We start from the raw sequence: 22,587 nt of genomic DNA, 5'->3' as shown, positions 1-22,587 counted from the left end.
TGATTTCCAAAACAAATCTTCCCCATGTTGTGAACGTTTCCTCGTGATTGTCCAACCACAACAACGCAGTAGCCGTTAGAAAGAACACGACATTCAAAAGCTGAGAAGCACTGTTCCACTTGTTGGCGGCACTCACTCGGTTATAATGGATGAGCCATTCCTCGACGTCTTCGTCCGATCTTCCGGCGAAGAGACGCGCATCTCTGTTGTAGAACGGAACTGGTCGGCGCAGCAGTTGGAATGGGCCGTTGTTCGTCTGCGTCGTAGGACATATTCAACTCCGGTGGATTCAGTGGGAGTCCAGCAAGGCGACAGCTCCGTCGAAGAACTTGTGATTCAGCCTCCGTCTTCGGGTGTCGATTACCCCGCACCTCCACCACGACTGTTACGAAGAGCTGCGAAGAAATGGTTTTATTACAGGAGATGGACGATGATCGTAGCATGATCGCAGCGCAGCCCGGCCTCTCAAACTCCTCGTTGTCTTCGTCTTCTCTTTCTTTTCTTCTTGTCCATGCCTTTCGTATCTGTTACAATATGTTAACTGTATTTACATTGCTTCAGTGAAGCTTACACTGCACTGATAGTCCCCATCTTATCTTTCCTCATTGTTGTGTATCAGCCGGACGCCAGGGTGGAACAGACAACGTTTATTGATGCAGTTCTCTTTTATAGGGTGATGAGCATGTGATCTGCCTACTGCTGCTTGTGTGGCTGATAAGCAATACTCATGAAGATGCAGTGTGACATGCGATATCAGTACACAACATTCCTTTCTCCGAAGATTCGTTACACAATTCCAAAATGTATGGTTAGTCATCAATGCCATAACGTGCAACTGGCCGTCTAAAGTGTGTTGATCTTCGCGGCTTGACCGAGTCTTGGGTAGCATGGCCCGGACTTGCCCCTGCGGTTGCTTCCATGCTGGCCGGCAGCTGTTGTGGCTGTCTGGCTGTAGGAGGAAGCCTGACGTGGTAGTCTGCACTTGGGACTGGATCGGCTCGAGCCTCGTCAACTGGATCCGGTGCCTGTGATGGTGCTCACCATTGTCTAGCTGGACGATTTACTATACCGGGCCTCGGACTGCCACAACCCTGGCCACCTTCCACCTTGGACCTGGGCAAAAGCCTTTAACACAGACCACGTCACTGACACAGAACCCCTTAATCTGCGGTCGTTGTAGTTCAGGCGCATGTTGCCAGTTCAGGCGCGTGTTGCCGGTCTGGATAAAGTCTGTCCAAGGCTGCCCTCAGCCTTCGTCCGATCATTAATTCTGCCGGAGATTTTCCCGTGACCAAATGTGGCGTCGCGTGCTGTTTAAACAGGAACTGCGAAATCTTGCACTGCGTCGAACCTTCCTGTTGCTTCTTTAATGCTTCTTTAACTTCTCTTGCCATACTCTCCGCCCTACCATTACTGACTGCATTAGAAGGTGCAGTGAAAATAGCATGCACATCATTACACTTTAGAAACATTTGCAAGTCCGAGCTAGTGAATGCTGTGCCGTTATCTGAAACGATAATGTCTGGCACACCGTGTGTCGCAAACATCTTCCATAAGCTGGTGACGACAGCTGTAGCCTTCATAGATGACATGACCTCGACCTCAGCCCAGTTGCTGTACGCGTCTACCACAATTAAGAATACTTCTCCATTAACTGGGCCAGCGAAATCAATGTGTAGGCAACTCCAAGGTTGATTTGGCTTGACCCAAAAATGCACTGGAACCTTGGGATTGCTTTGCCGGTTACTCTGACATGGCTGACAGTGCCGTACAAACTCTTCAATTTCAGGGTCCATTTTCGGCCACCACATGAGCCCTCTAGCTGACGCTTTCATGGCACTCATCCCAGGGTGATTTGCACGCAGGAGTTGAAGCACACTTTCTCTTGCTGTGTTAGGAATTACAACGCGATTCCCCCACAGTATGCAATCACGATGCAATGGCAACTCTGACTTCCTCACCTTGTAAGGCGAGAACTTGCTGTTTAATTGTGTTGACGGTCAGCCACTAAGGATCCATTCCTTTACCATGGATGAGACTTTGTCCTTCTTGATCAGCATAGCGATGTCCGCCACCTGCAGCAGTGCGCACTCGACCGCTTCCAACAGGAGCACGCCCCCGGGGGGCTGTGGCTCGTCTTCGTCTCCCGGAGCTGGCAGATGACTAAGTGCATTGGCATTGCAGTTGTCTTGGCCTCGCCTGTACTGAAGGCTGTAGTTATATGCAGAAAAACATAAAATGTAATGGGGCATTCTGGGTGACACAACTTCAGGCACTCTCTTGTCCGTGTTAAACAGGCCCAGTAGCTGCTTGCGGTCTGTTATAACCCTAAATTCTCGCCCATCAAGGTACTGGTGGAACCGTTTTACGCCAAAGACAACAGCCAAGCCCTCTTTATCAATCTGAGAATAGTTACATTCACTGGCTCCAAGCGCCCGAGAAGCATAAGCTATGGGCTGTTCCTTCCCGTCAGTCTCACGATGGGCTAGCACTGCCCCCTCTCCCACAGGAGATGCGTCGCAGCACAAAATTAAAGGACGTTTGGTGTCATAGGGCATGAGTACAGTGTCGGAGCTAAGCAATTTTTTTAGTCTCTCAAACGCACGTTGGTGCTCACTTGTCCACTTCCATTCGTGGTCATAGACGAGGAGTCGATAGAGTGGTTCTGCTGCTTCAGTCATGCCCTTGAGAAAACTGCTGTAAAAATTTAGTAACCCCAAGAAGGCTTGCAGCTCCTTTTTGCTTGTGGGTGCAGGTGCATTATGGATGGCGCCTGTCTTGCTTCGGCTCGGATGTATTCCCGTGTCATCAATCCTGTGACCCAAGAATTCAATGTTCACTTGGTTGAATTCGCACTTGTCCTTATTTACTCTTAACTAGGCATTCTGCAGACGCGATAGCATGGTCTCTAATTTCTCGACATGCTCTTCTGCGTGACGGCCAGAAATCAAGATATCATCAAGATAGGTTTTCACGCCTAGAATGCCCGCTAACAGCATGTCAATGACTCGTTAAAACACCCACGGCGCTGCCGAAATTCCAAACGGCAGCTGTTTGACTTTGTGCTGTCCTTCATCGCGTTAACTGTGAGCATTTCAGCCGACTCCATGTCTAGCGTAAGCTGTTGATAAGCTTGAGCTAGATCCAGCATTGTAAACAAGTTGCTTGAACCCAGAGTTGTGAGCATTTCCACGGTAGTGGGCAAACCTTACCCGTTGCTTTTAATAGCTTTGTTTACGGTGCTGCGGTAGTCACTGCACAAGCGTAATGTTCCGTCTTTTTTTCTTACCACTACCAGTGGTGTGGCCCAGTTGGCGTATGCGACGGGTTCCCATACCCCTTGTTGCACCAAGCGATCCACTTACTTGCCCACGTCGTCCTTGAGGGCCAGTGAAACTGGTCAACCTTTGAGAAATGCTGGCTGGGCGTCGTCTTTCAGTTCGATGTGAACTGGTGGTCCGTTGAAGCCAGGAAGGTCCCTGCGAAACACCTCGGAAAATCTTGAGAACATGTCTTCCGCGTTTACTTGCTGGATTCCCCGCAAGAAAATGCCTAACGGCCTAAACCAGTTTCGCCCAATCAGGCTGTTGCCTCGATTCTTTACTACCAACAAAGGCAGCTTTGCCTTTCGGCCCCTGAATTCTACCAAGACGGTTGCTCGACCCAGCAGCGGTAACGCGTCCTTTGACCAGGTTACAAGAGTTGTTCCAGAATCTTGGAGTGGTATTTCACGCCGATTTCTCTTGATTACTCGAAATGTATCTTTACTCACAATCGAGCATGAGGCTCCGGAATCAACCTCCATCGAGACTTTTTGCCCTTGTATCTGTACTTGAACCATAAACTTCTGTTCTTGCTAATTCACTTCACAGAGTGAAAACAATGTACTCACTTCGTACACGCCCTTGCTCTTTTCAATTTTCCTCTTTTGCTCAGGGGCCGTCTTCCGGGCTGCTCTACTTCCATCTTTTGAACGACAAGCCCTCGCTATATCTGCACCCCTTTTGCATTTGAAGCATGCCGCTTTTCTAAAGCTGCATAAATGTAGAGCGTGCTTACCGTCGCAACGGTAGCAACTGGAGCCCTCTGCCGTGGCGTCTTGCTTCGTGCGGGTTGCTTGTATCATGCACTGGCAGTCCTTTGTCTCGTCTCTGCCTTGCATGCGTATGTCTCGCTGTTGCTTGGCTGTTGCTTCTGCAGTCGCGGCTGTGTCGTACGCAACCTTGAACATAAGGTCGTGGTCTGTGAGAAGTCGCTGTTGAACTGCTTCGTTCTGGAGGCCGCATACGAAACAATCTCGCATCATGATGTCCAACGGGAGCTGCTCGTCGCAACCGCTTGCTCAGCAGTCTGGTTTCTCTTGTAGAACAAGAACCTTGCGTGCAGCTCTGAAGTCCTTGGATGCAGCTGCTTGCGAACTGCCGTCTTAATTTCGTCGTAGATTGCTGCTGTCGGTCTTGCTGGCTTCAGCAGAGTTACAATGAGCCCGTACGCTTCTTCGCTGCAACAACTCAGCAAGACGGCTCTTTTCTGTTCTTCTTTCGCTATCTTGCTCGCTACGCAGGACACGCTACGGACGCCAGGGTGGAACAGACAACATTTATTGATGAAGTGCCCTTTTATAGGGTGATGAACATGTGATCCGCCAACTGCTACTTGCATGGCTGATAAGCGACACTCATGAAAACGCAGTGTGACAAGCGATATCAGTACACAATACCCATTTTTCTGTCTCCAAGAGCAGTGTAGCCAACCAGCACAGCACGGTCAAGTTCCCTGGATTTCCTTCTTTGTTTCTTTCTGTATCTTTCTACGTAATTACAGCTGGCCACTGTTGCGGTTATGGTGTTGAGATGTAACACCTAATGCGCATGGCTTTGCAGAGTTCCATTTTTGAATTTGATCTTCTGTCATAATCAGTATCTTCTTGTATTACTTGATCTGCATTGCAGCAGAGCTCCAATGATGTTCATAGTGTACCCGTACATGGAAGTGTGGTAAATTTTATCTCTGCCTCTTCAGATGCAACAATGAATAAAAATTATGCTGATCCCGCGCACTGTGGGAATTGATGTAATGCAAAGCATTTTGACGGTAGCAGGCTGTCCAGCATTGCTGTGGTTCTGCGAAATGTTACTAGATGGACCAACATGTTCCTGCAAGGTTAGCAATTGTCCTTTGAATGACAGTGTGCGTGACGACAGCAGCGAGGCATTGACAATAGTACAATGATGATAGCAGCGGCATGGCAGCTGATTTATTGTTTTCCAGCGAATAACTATTATAATCTCTTTTGTGTGACTTGAGCCGGCCCCAGGGCATAACAATATGGTGGAAACCGCCACACTCTTGCTTTTATAAACTTATGTGACATGACGCATGTGAAATGCAATGGTAAAGTCTACAATTATTTGTGCATTTGTGCATGCGCATGTGCTCTCACTTTTTAAAGGGAATTGTGGCTATGACCCTAATGTGATGCACACACCAATAATCTCAAAGCGGTAGTTGGCTTTGGCAGGAGAGAAGTATGCATGCGTCTGTAGCTGATGGGTAGAGCACTGGTCTTTGAATTACATGAGAGGACAATGGATCAATCACACTATTACACACATTTTAATTTTATTCAGGAGGCTTGAAATGAGGTGAGACAGGAACGTGCCTACAGCAAAGTGCCTACAGCAAAGTGCCTGGTATGAGGCACAGATGCTTCGAGTGAAAAAGTTAAACCTCAGTTACCTCTACATTTGTTGTAGCAGATCAACTTGCCAGTGCAGTTAGCAACCATAAATTGTGCCATGTGGGAAATACATGCTTAGCTAAACGCCGTTGGATTCTGTATAATGTTTAGATGAGAATTAAAAGCATCATCACTAAGCATGCATGAGCAGAGAGAAGGTAAGAAAGGAGCACAACTCTCCTTTACCGGATGTCCCGTGATAAAGTTGCTTGTTCTTTACTTCTATGAAACAGCCATTTCTCTGATTCGGACATTCTTGTTTGTCCATGATTCACGGTGGTTGCCATATTGTTTATTTTGATTTATGGAAGTGATCGTGGTGGGTCACAAGGAGCCCATACTCTATGCAGTTGTGTTGAATTAGTATGCATTTGTGGTGGTTGTGTAGGTGTTTGCTTGCAGGTGATAGTAGCTTTCAGTTTGTTGTTCTTCCCATGTGTGAAAGCAGCATGTTAACAAACAGTCATAGTCGAGCAGGGGAGACATGCTTTCTTTTTTATTCTTTTGTCAATAAGGTACACTGTTCATTGTTAGCGGTGTAAGTGAATACGTTAAGGCTCATAATAATTGAAAGTTTGCCTTTGCTTGCATGGAGTGCACCAATCAATGTGTTTTCTCCTTGACAGGAAGCAGCATGGAGGCAGAAATTTCTGGGGGCAAGCTCTTATTCAGTACAAGCCCACCCTCACTCTTCCGCAGTTTCAAGTTTTAAGTTTAATTCATCTCAGGTTTCAAAGTTTATTCATCATCATAATATTTAGACTTGCACGTCATTATTTAGACCCCTAACCAAATAGTACAAGTTCAAGGTTATTTACATGGCGGTGAGACAGAGATTATACAACATGTAATTGTGAACATCCAAAGCGAAGTTTTGAGTCGTTTTAGCTTGTCGTGGTAGTGTATTCCAAATTTTAGATCAAACAAACAACAGTTGTCTTTTGTCGTGAATATTACTAGCAAGGGGCACGTTAAAGTTCCCAGTTTGCATCACTACTTGTTTTATAGGCTGCATGACTGCGTTCCTGGCCGCTGCTCATAATTTAGGTTGTTTGTTTACAGTTTCTGTGGTTAGATCAACTGTGTCTTTGACAGTCTGCACTGACACAGCCTCACACTCTTGAGGAGATTGCATACTGCAATCTGCTCTCTTTGTGTTGGCTTTGCCCTCCTCATCTTGCCTTCTGCATTGCACTTGTGCCTTAAGAGGTAAAAAGGAAACGACACTCCGGCTCTTCTTCTTTTTTTTTTCTGCACATAGTGTGCTGGCTGTGAATTGCTGTACAGTTAATCCTGCAAAAGCCTCCTCCAGCATAGGCTCAAACTAGCATACAAACGTTTCTGGCACTGCGGGCTGTTGAAGGTGACCTCGAGTGGCATCGAGCAGTAATGGAGAAGTCCAATTGTCACCTACTCATGGTTCTCCCTGCCACCGTTTCTCGAAAGGTGGGCCCTGTTTACCCAAACCATGTGAGATAGGCGCAACAAGAGTGGCAACTTAAGGCTCCGAGATTCAGTTTTGCTAGCCTGTTTGCACTTGACTGATGGCACAGAATACAATGAGAGAAAACCTCAGCAGTGTGGCTGAGGTATCAAGCGAAAGGACGTGTGTCTGCTGGGGCCCCGTCTGCTGAGACAAGTGAGCCCAAGTCCCAGAATACACTTGGCCCTGAATTTGAGTGCATGGTTTGCAGCCGTACTTTCAACACTGTAAGAGGGTTGAATGTTCATAAAACTAGAATGCGCCACTCAGAAAGTGATGTGAAAGCTGCATTGGCAAAGAATGAGAGCGCCAGAGGAAGCTGCAGCAGAGGACGGAGACGAGACGCTGGTGGTAACAATCAAAGTGGCCGCTAGGGAAACTGTGACTGAGAGTGGCGAATCGAATGAGTTTGATGAAACAAGCATGACCAAGGACTGAGTTGGAGAAAGGCTTGCCCTAGCAGGCTGGTCAGCGGCATGCAGCCTTCGGCCCCCTCCGGCCACCCAGGCCCTGGTGAGGCCGTGCTGATGAACCATGGGTGAACCCTTGTGGCTCGGCTGCCGGCAACCACCAGGTGTCAGCCTGGATGAGTGTGGGGACAAGGTCAAAAGATGGGTGGCAGTATCAACTACCGCCTGATCTGTTGTCAGAGGACAAGTCGGGAGAGGAGCTCGCGTGCTGCATGGCCTCTCGAAAATAAAGTGGCCTCTGAGATCTTTTGTGGTTCAGAGGAGGATGTTTGGGCCGCTGCAGGCGGTGCCCAAAAATGCTGCCTTGGCTGATGTGGTTGCAGCTGCAGGACCGTGTGCTGTGGGTAAGCTGAACCTGCTATGTCGAAAGTGTGGTAGAAGCTTTAGCGCTCGCATTGGCCTCAGTCAGCATATAAATCACGAGCGCTTGTCAGAGTTCAATGTAGATATAGATTTAACATGGGTTATAGCATATGTTGGGGTAGAGAAGAACATTTGGTGGCAACCAAAGAAACTGAGCCTATGTATATATCCCAAAGTGTGCATAACGTATGTGAATGAGAAACTTGTGGAGTACTGCAAGAGTAGGACATTCGACGCAATCAAATCACATTGCAGAGCCCCCAACTACAGAAGACTTGGTGAAAAAGTGAAGAACCGCCTCCGACCAACCATGACTTCTCAAGCTGGACAACCTTCTGACGAAGCCAAAAAAAGTTCTGCACAGGACAAAACAAAAATTGTCAGAGAGGAACTGCAGAAGCTGACTGCAAGGCCACCCCGGAGGGCATTCTGAGAGCACCACCTGTTAGAGAGAACGAAACGCTATCTGGATGGATCCGGCATATCGATAATGCTCAATGCATGCTTGAGAGTGGTCTTCTCGAATGACGATGTGCGACCATCTAGAGGGCCAAGTTCAAAGTGAAGGTCTAGAGGTCTCAGTGATGGCCTTTGCTGAAGATCTTATTCTTACTATCAGTTCATTTGAGGGTCTTATGGTTCATTTAAAGAACTTGGAGAAATTCCTCAGAGCAAGGGTCTTAGAGGCTAATGCAGAGAAATCATATTCACTCGTTATCCTACTATCTTGTTGGAAAAAGTAAGCGAAAGTTTGTGACGATGAGTTCACAATCCATGAAAGGCGATTGCACCCAGCATGTGTGCATCCACCTGGCATTGCCTAGGCATTACTTTTTCGACCAGAGTTTGCACAGAACGTCCTACTAGAAAAGAACTGCTGCGCTTGCTTGACAGAGTCAGTAAAGCTCCGTTAAAGCCACAGCAACGACTGGTAGTCCGGAGGTATTACCTGCTACCACGTCTCAACCATAGGCTGGTCCTTGGACCTGTGTCCGCTAAGTCTCTGTTGACATTTGACAAGCGCATTAGGTTGGTAGTCGGGAGGTGTCTGGCACTGCCAAAAGGCATGCTGTTGGAGTTTTTCTATGCAGATGGGGAAGAGGGTGGTTTGGGCATTCCTTGTGTAAGGATGACAATTCCCGTGCTGAGGCTGAGACGATTTGAGAACATGTCTCACTCTAATTTTGCCGTATGTGTCTTTGCTGCCACAAAGAACACCATGATGGAAGCAAAGTGTCAGGCAGAGTGATTAGTAACCTTTAGAGGCACACGAATAACCTCAAGCAAGGGGCTGTCCAAGTACGGGGCTAGAGAATTGCACAGCAAATATGATAGTAGACCACTTTCAGAGTGTGCTAACACAAAGGGTTCGCTGAATGGGTCCAGGAGGGCTGTTCTTTTCTTCAAGGCAGAGAGTACATCAACATGATAAAATTTCAAGCCAGTGCGATGCCAAACCTGACGAGATTGAGATGGGGAAGAGAGCTGCCTGAAAGACGCAGAGCAGGGTGTGAGACAGATGAATCACTTGGCCATATCCTACACTGAAGCGCATTGAAGCTGCTGCATCTCCCTTTGCCTGTGCAATCCGGAGTGAAGTTGCAGCAGCCAGAAAATTGTCCTTGATTGCATCTTCTCGTTGCAATCCTGGGGAACAAAAAAACACGGTCACGAAAATTTCTGCTGCAATAAGTATGCTAGATGCAAGGCTAAATGTTGTGCGAACACAAGAAAGTGCTTCTGCAACAAATTGCTGCACATTTATTCCTGGCTGTACACATTATTAATGGTTGATCTGCCTGTGGTAAATGTGTTGTTGCATTACTGTAATATAAATCCTGCAGTAGCCATGCGACTAGTATCCTTTAAGCCTATTGCCAGCTGCTATATTTTACCATTTCGATGTTGAAAAAGTTGGTAACTTAGCATGCATTCTCGAATTTTTTTACATATGTTCTACGTAAGGATACCAAATGTTTCTTAAACTTCTGTGTTGGAGTCGGAGCATATTAGACAGAATAATTCTTTTATTACAAGCATAGATTACGGGCATCAAGAACAGTTGCCCATATCTCTCCTACCAGTGCCAAGTCAAAAGTATTCTGCTGTCTCAAACCTGGTTGTAAAATTCTCCAAATTAAAGTTGGTGTTTTTAGCAAAATTCCATGATTCACTCTGGCAAAGGACACAGTATATTCTTCAGCGAGAGAAAAGCTATGAGACGTCTTTTAAAATGCTGGCTACAAACATTTTTGCGCCTTCTATAATGTGACAATTCTAGAGCCACAGAGGCGCAACATATCTTTTCGGCTGAATAAGATAAAGAAATATGTGGCTGCCTGGACAAGTCAATTTTAATTTAAAATTAACAATGCTGATGCTCAGTGGTCTTGATAGAAAGAATTAAGGATTTTTCACATATTTTTGGCCACTGCTTCACTTGTAATGTCTCGTTTAAATGACTTGATTTTTATTTACTTCATGTTGCACATTGGTTACTCTTGCCAATCCGTGTGTGTGTGTGTTCCATCATAGAGTATCCACCAGTAAAATTTTGTATCACTTGGTCGTATTGGAAGTAAACACTTGTCTTAGTGTCACTTCTGATTGAAAACTACGTTACCTTTTGTCAATTATTTAATGGCCAAGCTGTGAAAGTTTTACACAGTTTTGAAGCACATCTAAATGGATAATTTCTGGCACATTGATTCGTGTATGATTCTTTTTGAGACTAGTGAAGGTACCAGGACTGCATCAATAAAACACCTGTCGTAAATAAGAGAAACCAATGGGACTAGTAGTACTGGGAGGAATCTTCTGAGACACTTCCAACAAAAGGTCTTGAATGGGCTTTGTATAAATGGATTTATCAACAGAAATTCACCTGCTCCCACGGCTTTATGGCATTCCTCTCCTTTACATAGCTTGAATTGCATTTAATACTCTGCCTCTATGTCAGAGTGAAATGACACCTGCCATGCTTCTGAAACCATGCCACCCTTTTGTATCTATGTGAGCTTGATATTGTGTCATTCAAGTCTGTTGCATCGTCCGATTTCTGAGGCCATGGTATACATGTAACAGTGGTATCTTTCACCACCAGGTGGTACCAATGCCCAATTGGTTGATATCTTTATGGACAAAGTTTTTCTTAGTGAGTTACCACCACTTTTCCGTATCTAGTGTTTCTAGCCTCTTACTGCGGGCCGATCCCGTTTATAATGCAGCCTATAAATGTGGGGGCCAATATGTGCTACTGCATATATATAATTTTTCAGTGGCAGGATTGAGCAGAGGACCCCTAGCACAGCAGGCCCATGCTCTATTTGACCACAGGCGCATGCCTCAGCAGGCACTTGACTGATGTACATCCTGTTCCGGCTTCACGCAATTGATTAGTTGCTCATAGCATTTCCGGGCGACAAGCTACGGATTCTGGATTTCCAGAACTGAGCGATTGAGCAACAAGAATGAGCAATCGGTTTGTACGACAGCCTGTTTCATTGCTTGAAGCTATCGCTCATTGCTGTCGTGCACAAAATCACTCTAATGGGGTTTGGGCTAACCCATCCACACGACTAACAACATAGTGCAGTGCACAGTGACTCCTGTCCCACGTTGCCCCTAACTTGCTCAGGAAGACATAATAGTTCTGCGGAAACCCCCATGGTGGAGAGAAGTAATTATTAATATAATTCTTCCTGGACCAGGACAAATTTTTCTTCAACTGCGAAGCTTTACTTTGGGGGCACCCGTGTGGGTTTCCTTTGTAGCACTTAGCTACGTTTAGGTGGATGTCTCATTTTCTCTTTTTTAATTACTTCTCTCCACCTTGCGGGTTTCCGCGGAACTATTACGTCAAACTCTTGCCTTTGCATCTGAGTTCATAAACTCGACTTTGCCTGCCATCTGCTAGCCGCCTGGTTAGCTCAGATGGTAGAGCAGCTGCCCCGGTAAGGCGGTGGTCCCGTGTTTAAGTCCCGGACCATGTCGAATTTTTCTTCAACTGCGAAGCTTTTCTTTCGAGGAACCCGTGTGGGGTTTCCTTTATACGACTTAGCTATGTTTGGCACTTAGCTACGTTGCTGACTCAGGAACAGGACAGGGCTTGGTTAGTGTCAGTTGCTCAGAAATCTGGACAACCGAGGTTGGCACCATTTTCACAGGATCCAGACAACCAAGGTGAGCCAAACCTTGCTTCTTGCCAGGAAACCGTGGTGATGGAATTGGCAAGTCCTCCACAGAAGCACAGTCGGTACTATTGGGAGTTTGACACGGACTCTGGGTAGAGTGATCATACTGCTCCACAGAAGCTGCATTCAGTAGGTACTTTGTCATCTTTGGTAGCTTCTTTTCATGCTCTTTCTCTTTCTAACTTCGCCTTTCGTTTAGACGCACCACTTTGATGCTTCCAACCGAACATTTCGCATGAATGGATGCTAATTGTTCACCGGGCACTTCATCAGTCCGATGTGACCGCAGGTGTCCAACGGTGGCCGTCCCGATGACTGGCGCACGCTGCCTGGATTGTCCATGGTTGACTGAGAGTGGTGCGTCTCCCGGGAGCTCCTCAGTGGGTGGGCTTATGCAAGCTTAACTGGCGGCTCGGGGCTGAATTGCAGCCCGCGATCAACTTCCTTTTATAGACGCGCGCCTCATCTGTCTGTTACTAGCGCCAAACAGGTGTTCACATACACATAGAGCTCCTTGTACAAATTCCCTCCTTCTCCGTACAAACACACTCCTTCTCTTGTTCCGGTCTCGTCTTCATATTGGCTAGGGGAAATCGTCTGTTCTGGGTGGTTCTTGATTTTTCTTTCACCCAGTCGCAGGTACGCAGCCACTAAGCAGGAATGGGCCCTGGAGACAGGCTTTTGCGTCCAGCTCTCCAACTTCCCCCTTCACACTTCCACCACCCTAGCCCGAACAGTGAACATTCCAAGCCCCACGGCACGCGGACAAAAGCATGTGTGACGTCTTCTTTCCTTTCCTGCCTAGACTCTGCCATCAGACTCATCACCATCTGCTATCGGGCTCATCCTCCTCTGCCCAAATTACCATCATGGTAAAGAAAAGTCGAATGGGAGGCACTGTTGGGTACAGCAGCACATCCTTTCTATGAGAAGGACAGCGGCGGAACTATTTGAGAGGTGGAGGGTGGTGTGGTGGTGACAAGGGGCAAGGGAGATTTAGGTCCTCATCCCACATTACATGTTTTAGATGTTTCCCCCTTGCCCCTCCTCTCCAGACAGCACTGGACAGACAGACTGACAGGAAACCACGAAAACTTTTCCAAGCAAATGCACCTCGCTTCGTAAAAAAGAGGGCCCCGCCGGTGTGGTGGGGGATTCCTGTTTTCGCAGCTCGACAAGCTCTCCCCAAATGATCAGGCCAAATGCAAGTAGTTATATTAGGTGGGGGGCGCCGTCTGCTTGTTCTGGTTTTCTCGCTTCATACATGTCGCTCGAAGTTCCGTTGCCCATGGTTTCATATACTAAGCAGGTTAGAATAAATGGGCCCCCTTCTTCTACTGTCCGAGGTGAGGCCCTGGGCTGCAGCCCCCTTAGACCCCCCCCCCCCCCTTAATCCAGCGCTGGTTGCAGGTCTTAAATGGGTTTCTGGATATTCCCTCTACAGTTTTTGCTGACATGCTAAGCACATAGCATTTTCTGCTTAGCATTCCTCGTGATGGCTGTCCAGTATTGTAGAATGCAGGTGCACCATTACACATGAACGCCTTTGTTTGAACATGGCCTATTTTCTCGCACACAGCTCTGAAGAGCTGCATGGCTTTCCTGTCGACTCTACTGGTTACACAGAAGGCCACCAGAACACCAGTTCCAAACATGTCCATGCAGAGCAGTGTGACTAGGAGGAAGTCAAAGGCTGCGGAAATATTGTGAACAATATCATGGTTACAGAATGCTCTTGAGAGAAATGTTCAAGTGATGTCTTGTGCAACAGGCACTGTTGCACTAAATTTTTGCTAGAGAGAACCTGCAGAGAGCTGGCATTTTTGGCTGCAGACTGACCACTGCTGTTGCGCTCATATTTTGAAGTTTGCTTACCATAAACCCCCAAAGTTTCTTTCTTTCCTGCAACATATCAAGGAACCATTACTTACAGAATGGTCCCAAGGAAACATTCAAGATATCTTCTCTCAGGGGTCAGGCATCCCAAAGTAGAGTTTTAAAATTATAACAAACAACAAATAGAACAGTGCAGTTATATAAAAACAAGAAAAGCATACAAACAAGCAATGTTGCTCCATAGCATAATCAGTAAAAGCAATATAGAATGCACTACAGACACTGATGGAGGTGACGGAGGCTCAGAAATGATTTCAATCAGTGCTTATTTTTGGTAAAAAAGAATTTAAACACGTCAAGTTAACATGTTGTGCACTACAAGTAGAAGCTTGTAACATGTTTGAGTAATGTGGCCACATCATCCTGTTAAAGAATCATGACTAACATGACAGTACCGCTGAACATCAACTTTGCCGCAACAACTTGATTTGAGCGAGTTGGTTCATCTTGAAAGTGTGTTGAAGTAGCACGATGGGACGAGGACGAAGAAAGCCCTGTTGTGTGTGTGTGTTTTCTTCGTCCTTGTCCCATCGCAATACTTCAATATATCTTTAACTTTGCCATCTAAACATGTCTTAAGTTAGTGGAAGTCATTCAAACGAACACTGCAATTTACTGTGCATGTAATGGCCACATCTTCATATGATCAGCATGAGTAAAACAAATTGTGCTACGTGCCTCAAGTGATTAAAAAACAACTTCAAACTAAAAGAAGTTACAGCAAAAGCATTGCATTTCTAGTGAGAACTGCTGAAAACAATTTGTTAGAGAATAAATTTTCTTAGCTGCTCTGCAATTTCGCTCTTTTCCCACTTTCTGCTAGTGAGAGTGCAGCAGCATTCTCTTTATCTCTGTGCAGGCATTGCAAGCTTGATGCTCTTCACGATGTCGCTTGTCTCTGAGAACAACATCAGGGAAACGGCCTTCTCAACGTTTCCCACTGACCACCTTTTTCCTGGGACTGGCCGCTGGGTCCTCTTCGCTTCGGCTCCGCACCGTGACAGCGAAACTTGCTATTCGCTGGTATCTCAAGTGTGCACAAGTACACCAACGTCTTCATACAGGTGAGCGCTCTCTACTGACCCCTCTTGAAGCTTGGGCGAGCCCGAGGGAGGACACCAGGCCTGCAAACCCGGCCCCTTTGCGTCACTGCCATGCTACACCTCGCGACGCAACTTCCCTCTACTGTGACCAGCATGGAGGTTCATGTGCAAGGTACGGACATGGACCCGAGCCAATATGACCCTCGGGACTGGACCCAAGTCCTGAGAACACAGGCGAACCACCGGGAAACCAGAAAAGCGACCCAAGGTTCAAACGCCGATCCTGCCATTCAGGAGACGCAGAGTCAGTCGCGGGAAACGCAGGAAACCGCCACAACTCCCGCAGTACACCGCTCCTCTACACAGCTATGTGCACTCCGTACAGCTGCACAAAAGGTCAAGCAACTGCCGGCTCTTCCCCCAGACGAATATACAGTCGCCTTCTGCTCCCAGGGAGGACTTGACCTGACGATGCTCCAGCCATGCTACTTCCTCACCGTTCTCATGCAGGCCACTGCACTGAGCGACCCATCTATGCTCACACTTCGGATTCACCCCGTCAATAACACTTGCATAGTGTCTGCGGCGAATCAAGATGACGTTCTCGAGCTCGTACAACTCCAGCACATCATCTACTACCAACTTGAGTATGCCATGGCGGCACATATTGCACTCCCTGATGGCTCAGTTAGGGGAGTTATCACAAATGCCTACTGGAAAGAATCACCGCAAGAACTTCTAGCACACTTGATCGCCCGCAAACCCAATGATGCTCGGCGGATGGGACTCACACACTCGATACTCATCACCTTCGGTCAAGCCATTGTCCCCCGAAAAATTGTTTATGGTGGAGGACTGCATCTGGTGCGCACCCTTACACCAAGGGTCAAGACCTGCAGTAACTGCCAGACCATAGGCCACCGCATGGATGTCTGTATCCAACTTAGGACACGAAAGTGCCCCAGATGCGGAGAGTCACACCCGAAGGAGCCAACTCCAACATGCACTCCAGTCTGCATCATTTTCCAAGGCCTGCACTTGTCCAGGACCTGGGAATGCAAGCACTGCCACCTCCATAGGACAACCAAGCCCACTTCCAAACGCGAAGCATGATCCCGGCGATGAGTAGACCACCACTCACTGCGCAGTGCAGGATCCGAATGCCCAGAACCATCCGCCGGCCAGCAAACGGCGCTTCAAGAGCTCGGAGCGACCGACATAGGCCGACAAGCTGAAGACGCCCAACGTGAACACAAAACTGGCAAGCAACATCCCGCTTACCCCGGACCCCCGTGACCAGGAGCTTCGGGCTCTGCGTGTGGAGGTAAGCCGACTCACAACACTTTTAACACACTACCCCGTTCCTCCCTGCCCACCCCAACATCCCTCCCCAGAGCGAATCCTCCCACCCACTGTGGAATCACCCACCGCACCTGCCATACCAGCCTCCCCCCCCCCCCCCCCCCCATAATAAGAAACGCACATCGGACTCGCATGACGATTATCAAGCCAAAGACTTGGAATCAAAATTTGATGCTAAATTGGTTGCTCTGGAGGCACGCCTCGAAACCAAATTCACCACACTCGCTGAACAGCTATCGTCTCACCTTGAGCAACAGATGGACACACTTTTCACACACTTAAATCTAACTCTTGAACATACTTTTGCACAATTTGAGACGTGCCTTCAGAGGCTAGAGACAAATACCATCTCTTTGCATGAGGGGTCCCCTACCTCCGTCCTACACCTACCTACTCCTCCTATCCCACTTCCACCACCACAGTGAAAACCTATCCTCGCCCCACCCACACTCCAATATAGCAGACCGGGATAATTCTACCCACTTATCACTAATCCAATGGAACTGCCGCGGCTTTCGGGGCAAGCGCCTACCGCTGCAGCTCTTAATACCTACCCTCCCTGCCATACTTTAGCTCCTTTTGTTACAGGACACAAAACACCAAGCCAAACTTCCCAGTTGCCACGCAGTACACTCAGACACCACCGACAACCCTTGGGTATTCACACTGATACATTGCACTATTACCTACCAAGAACACACAATCACCTCCACCACCCCGCGTGTTTTCATCAAAATCATCCCCATGAAACGTAATACACCTCCGATTTTTATTGCCAACATATACCACACCCTACGCCAAGCCATGACCACTCTAGAGGCTGTACTCCAGAAAATTCATTGCATCGCAGGCCGAAATCTCCTACTCATAGGAGGCGACCTTAACTCTCAGCATACAGACTGGGGTTATTGCTACACCACAGCACGGGGTCGCAGGCTTTGGACTACCATACAAGACCTGCGCCTTACTACATATAACAACTTTCACACACCAACCCGAATCGGCAACAGTCTAACCATGGGTACTAGTCCGGACCTTACACTCAGCCGTTGCCTCAAAGGTATCTCGTGGTCACGTACGCAACACACTCTGAAGCGACCATTACATTATCGCCATCCAAATACCTCATACACAACACAGCCTTCGACTCCTCACCCACAATCTTATTAAATGGGATGCAATCCGGCTCGCACGATGAGAACACCCAGACACCCCGATACAAGACATTGATCATTGGGTCGCATCTCTCGTAAACATAACCGCACACACACAACACATTACCACGTCACCCGACACCCCAACACTGAACACGCACCTAGCCCACCTCTGGGTGGCACACCACAGCATCCTAGAGAGATGGAAAAGCCAAAACATAATAGAAAGCTAAAACGAAGACTGGCGATGCGACAGACGCAAATCGCTGCACACGCCGAGGAGCTGTGCCGTTCCAACTGGGATCAGGTGTGCAACAGTATACCTGGCAACCTCTCTACCAAGAACGCATGGCAACTCCTACGGCATCTTGTTGACCTCACACACTCGCGCACAGCATCAAAACATCACATTACACGCCTCATTCACAACTCTACGCTCTCCCCCGACACTCTTCTGGACGAACTCCGGACAGAACACACGGAACCTGGCACCTCCCCCCATCTATCACCCTACACAGGAGCCCCGAATGAGGCCCTTGACACCGATATCTTGGAGCAAGAGGTCCGCATGGCCCTCCAAAACATCCGCACAAGCTCTGCACTGGGAAAGGACAGAATAAAGAACTCTCTGGTCCGTAACCTGGATGATCAATCTATCACACTGATTGCAGAATATTTTAATCAATGCTGGAGAGAGGGCACCCTGCCACAGTCCTGGCGCCATGCCAAAATTATCTTCATCGCAAAACACAACAAACTCTACACCATATCAAACCTCCGCCCCATATCACTCACGTCACGTCTCGGGAAACTGCTCAAGCATGTTGCTTTAAACAGACTCAATCAGCATATGCACGACCACAACCTATATCCGCACAGCATGGTGGGCTTCCGCCCAGGTCTCTCCGCCCAAGATGCCATGCTTCAATTGATGCACGACATCTTTGACCCTCTCATCCCCGCTCATACTAAAGCCATCTTGGCCCTGTACTTGTCCAAGGCCTTTGATTGTGTAGAACACCAAGCGATCATGGCTGCTCTCTCCCCTCTCAATGTAGGTGCCCGCATGTACGCCTACATACAAGTGTTCCTCTCGCAACGCACGGCCGAGGTTCTTATGGGCTACCATGCGTCCCCTTCATACACCCTCAGCGGAGTGGGCACTCCGCAAGGTTCTGTCCTTTCCCCATTTGTCTTCAATTCCACAATCATTCCCTTAGCCCACGCTCTTCACAATATCCCTCACCTTTACCACACCCTCTATGCAGACGACATCACTCTGTGGACTACCCACGGCATTGATGGTGACATAGAGGAAACTTTACAAACGGCCGCAAACATCACACAACAACATGCACAAAGCATTGGTCTCTCCTGTTTCCCAGAAAAGTCTCAGATACTTCTCATGCGTCCTTCACCACGTACTCTTCCCACGGCCCCCATCACCATTACTCTGGCCGGACACCCTATCCCGGAGGTCGACACACTCCAAATCCTGAGCCTTCGCATCCAGAGCAACGGCTGGAACACTTTCACTCTCCGGAAGCTCAAGCAGGTGACGGAAGCGCTGTGGCACCTCATCCGCAGAGTTACTGGCAAACACTATGGCACGAAGGAGCGCGATTTGTGTCATCTCATTCGTTCCTTCATACTGAGCCATTTTCCCTACACCATCCCATATCTTCGACTTCGACAAGAAGAAATCGCCACCCTAGTTGCTACGCTTCATAAAGCTTACAAGGTGGCCCTACACTTCCCCCCTAACATGCAAACCACCAAACTTCTCCAGCTTGGACTCCACAACACCACACATGAACTCATTGAGACCCACAGACAAGCACAATACACTCGCGTAGCTCAATCTATCACAGAGCGTTACATACTTGACACTCTCCGAATTCTCATACCAGCAGCCGACCCCACACTCTTACCAGTTCCCCGCCCCATACACACTCAGTTCATAATAAAACCCCTCCTTCGGAACACCCATGCCACCTATCATTCGGCCCGCCGCAAAGCCAGTGCAAAAGCTCTACACAAATACTATGGTTTTGAAGCTGACGCCGTATGGGTGGACGCGGCCTGCACGGGCGGAGGCGCGGCAGCTGTAGTCGTTGACAATACACTCCAACCCATCGGTGCATCCACCCCGGAATCCTCTGAAGAAGCGGCGATCGCGCTTGCCCTCACACACACTGATGCCCGGTACGTCCTTACCGAGTCAAAAACCGCTCTCCTAAATTTTGAAAGAGGACAAGTCCACAAGACCGCCTTCTGCATTCTCAGCTTGCCCTTCGCAAACCCGCCTCGCCATGTGGAACTGCTCTTTCTCTTTTTTTAATTCAGCATTGATTTAGACACAGTGAAGGTCTTGGATGGCAAGGCCAAAGGCAGTACATTGTCTGCCTGACTAAGGCCCTGTCACCCATACATTGCTCAACAGTGAGGTAGCATATCATAACATATAGATAGTATACACATATATCAATAGCGTGGATTAGACATACATAGCATACATTACAAACATACGTGCATAAAATACAACAATCACCATACAACTTTCTAAGTAGAAACAGTTTACGATCAACAGAGTAATATGAACACGAAAAAAGCTTTATATATATACAAGCACAATATGAAACGCACTTAATATAATTGTACATAAAACACACAAGAAACCAATTAGCACAATGTCAATCAGAAAGGGAAAGCAAATATTTTTTCGTGGCATTTTTAAAGCAGTTGAATGATCTGAAGTTTTGCGCGATAGTGATCGTGTTAGGATGTGCATTCATGAAGGATGGGACTAAGTATGCTAGTTGTTTTCTACCGTAGTTGGTCCTGCAAAATGGAACTCTAATATGGTCATGCCTGAAATTGTATTGGGTGTAACTTGAGAGGTGGCTTTGATAAAAAATGAGTGAATTTTTCTTGAGTTTGCCTTGTAGTTCGCCCTCCTGCTGTGATGCCCACATGGGCGATGCAGGTATCTAATAAATAAAATAAAGTATTATATAGCGAGCTTAAGTTCGTACAGTTGATTAATTTTTAAAAGTGCATGTTTTATGAAAAAAGGTGCTGTGTGATCGCGGGGTTTAAGGTTCTCAACACAGTGAACTGCTTGTTTTTGGAGACATATCAATCGATCCAAGTTTGATTGGAATGTAGTCCCCCATACCAACAGGCAATAACTAAGATGGGACTGAATTAAAGCATAATACAAACGACGTTTCAACCAAGTAGGAACAAGGTATCTAATCTTAAACAATATGCCTATTGAACTACAAACGCTAGAATGAATCTTCGTTGCATGAGGTGTAAAACTCAGGTTCTCATCAAAAGGCACACCTAAAAATTTAAAAGCTGAAGTCCGCTCGATTACACAACTATTGAACTTTACACAAAAAGCACAGTCATCAGGCCTATTTCTAGGCTTAAAAACCACATATTTTGTTTTATTGACGTTTAACTGCAGGTGGTTCGCTGATAACCAAACTAAATGTTGATCTAACCAATTATTAGCTGTAATTTCTTGCACTCGTAGACTGTCACCTGAGAAAAACAAACTTGTGTCGTCAGCATACAAGACTATATGTGGAGTAAGCGGTAGGTTTACAATATCGTTTACATATAGAATAAAAAACAGTGAACCCAAAATTGACCCTTGGGTGCCTGCGCACTCTGGGAATCCCGACAACAAAGCCGCCAATGAGTCGAGCTCTTCCCGGGAGCGCATGCACTCGTTCAGCGAGCTGACCCAGGCATATTGCGCCGAACGCCAGCTATACCACTCACCCCACCAATCTCTTGGCAATTATCACCAAATACTATGGCGCGACCTCCAGACCCGCACCCTTCCCTCCCCCTATTTCCTCTCCTGCCTTCGCCCGGGAGCATGCACACCCTCGTGTGCTCAATGCACTCACCCCCATGCTATGCTTACCCACATTCTCCTTGAATGCCCGGCGGACCCTCCCCCATGAGGCACGGAGCTCCTGACTACCTGGGAGGAATGGGAGACCCTTCTGTGCTTGATGGACCCAGGCAGAAGATCGCCGCTGACTGGGCCGCCCACGTCATCGAACTCCACGAACTCACAAGCGTGTAGTGCAGTGGGGTCGTGAGGGGACCCTGGGACCTACGTGCCCGAACCCCTTGGTCAAATAAAGTTGTTTCTCTCTCTCTCAGTTTGCTCATTTTCAAGAGTTCCGCTTGGGTAACCTGGTCTCCCAGCCACAAAGCAGATTGCTTCATCTAGAAAATTGCATCAGGTGCTTAGCCATTTTAATTCAATTGCAAGTACTACCACTGACTCATTCTCTTGCTATACTCTGTGGTTAAACCAGCACCATTTTGCAATCACCATCTTTCTCGGGGTGCAGTATTCCTTGAGAACATTGACAAGCTCTTCGTAACCCTTCTGTTACCGTTTTTTGTGAATGAGCAGATTATTCAGTGTATGATATGCCTTTTTTCTTCTGGCTGTTACCAAAACAAAGATGTTCAACTCTGTGTTCACATGCGTGACTTGGAGGTAGCATTCGAAGTGCTCAATGAAGGACTGCAAGTATTCATTCCTGTCTTCGACAAACTGTTTGAATGAACCATGCACAGCCACGATGCCGTCTTCCCCCAAAGTGCTTGGGCTGTCTGCTGCAGCGGTGCTTTAGTTCAACAGCAATCCCATGCCAACGGTAACCACTGTTGTGGCCTCAGTGAATAGTATGAAATAACCTAGGCTTGTGCCAGAACAAGGTACATAATGAGGTATGAAGTACCTGTAAGTGGTTGACCCCACTAAATAAAATGGCTCTTACACAGCATTTCTTATACACACGGGTGGACTAGCAGCACTCAAAGGGGTTGTCAGATCTGCTAACACT

General features: G+C 47.4%; 1 protein-coding gene across 6 annotated transcripts in view; it reads left to right on the top strand.

Annotated features, from left to right (window-relative positions):
• The window catches only part of LOC142572725 (uncharacterized), a 47,509-nt gene extending 25,493 nt beyond the window's left edge, over window positions 1-22,016 (top strand). For 5 of the 6 annotated variants that reach the window (XM_075682028.1, XM_075682033.1, XM_075682027.1 and 2 more), the window contains exon 3: window positions 15,005-22,016. In XM_075682028.1, the coding sequence (XP_075538143.1) occupies window positions 17,907-20,045 (2,139 nt within the window). In that variant the 5' untranslated portion in view covers window positions 15,005-17,906 and the 3' untranslated portion in view covers window positions 20,046-22,016. Of the gene's footprint in view, window positions 1-5,642; window positions 5,694-15,004 lie in introns of those variants that run through there. The other variant, XM_075682029.1, reaches the window with a different exon arrangement.
• The last annotated feature ends 571 nt before the right edge of the window (window positions 22,017-22,587 follow it).

Source organism: Dermacentor variabilis, chromosome 2 (assembly GCF_050947875.1).
Source record: "Dermacentor variabilis isolate Ectoservices chromosome 2, ASM5094787v1, whole genome shotgun sequence".
NCBI lineage: Eukaryota > Metazoa > Arthropoda > Arachnida > Ixodida > Ixodidae > Dermacentor > Dermacentor variabilis.
The sequence above is the reverse complement of the archived record's forward strand: the minus strand, read 5'-3'. Positions and strand labels throughout refer to the sequence as shown.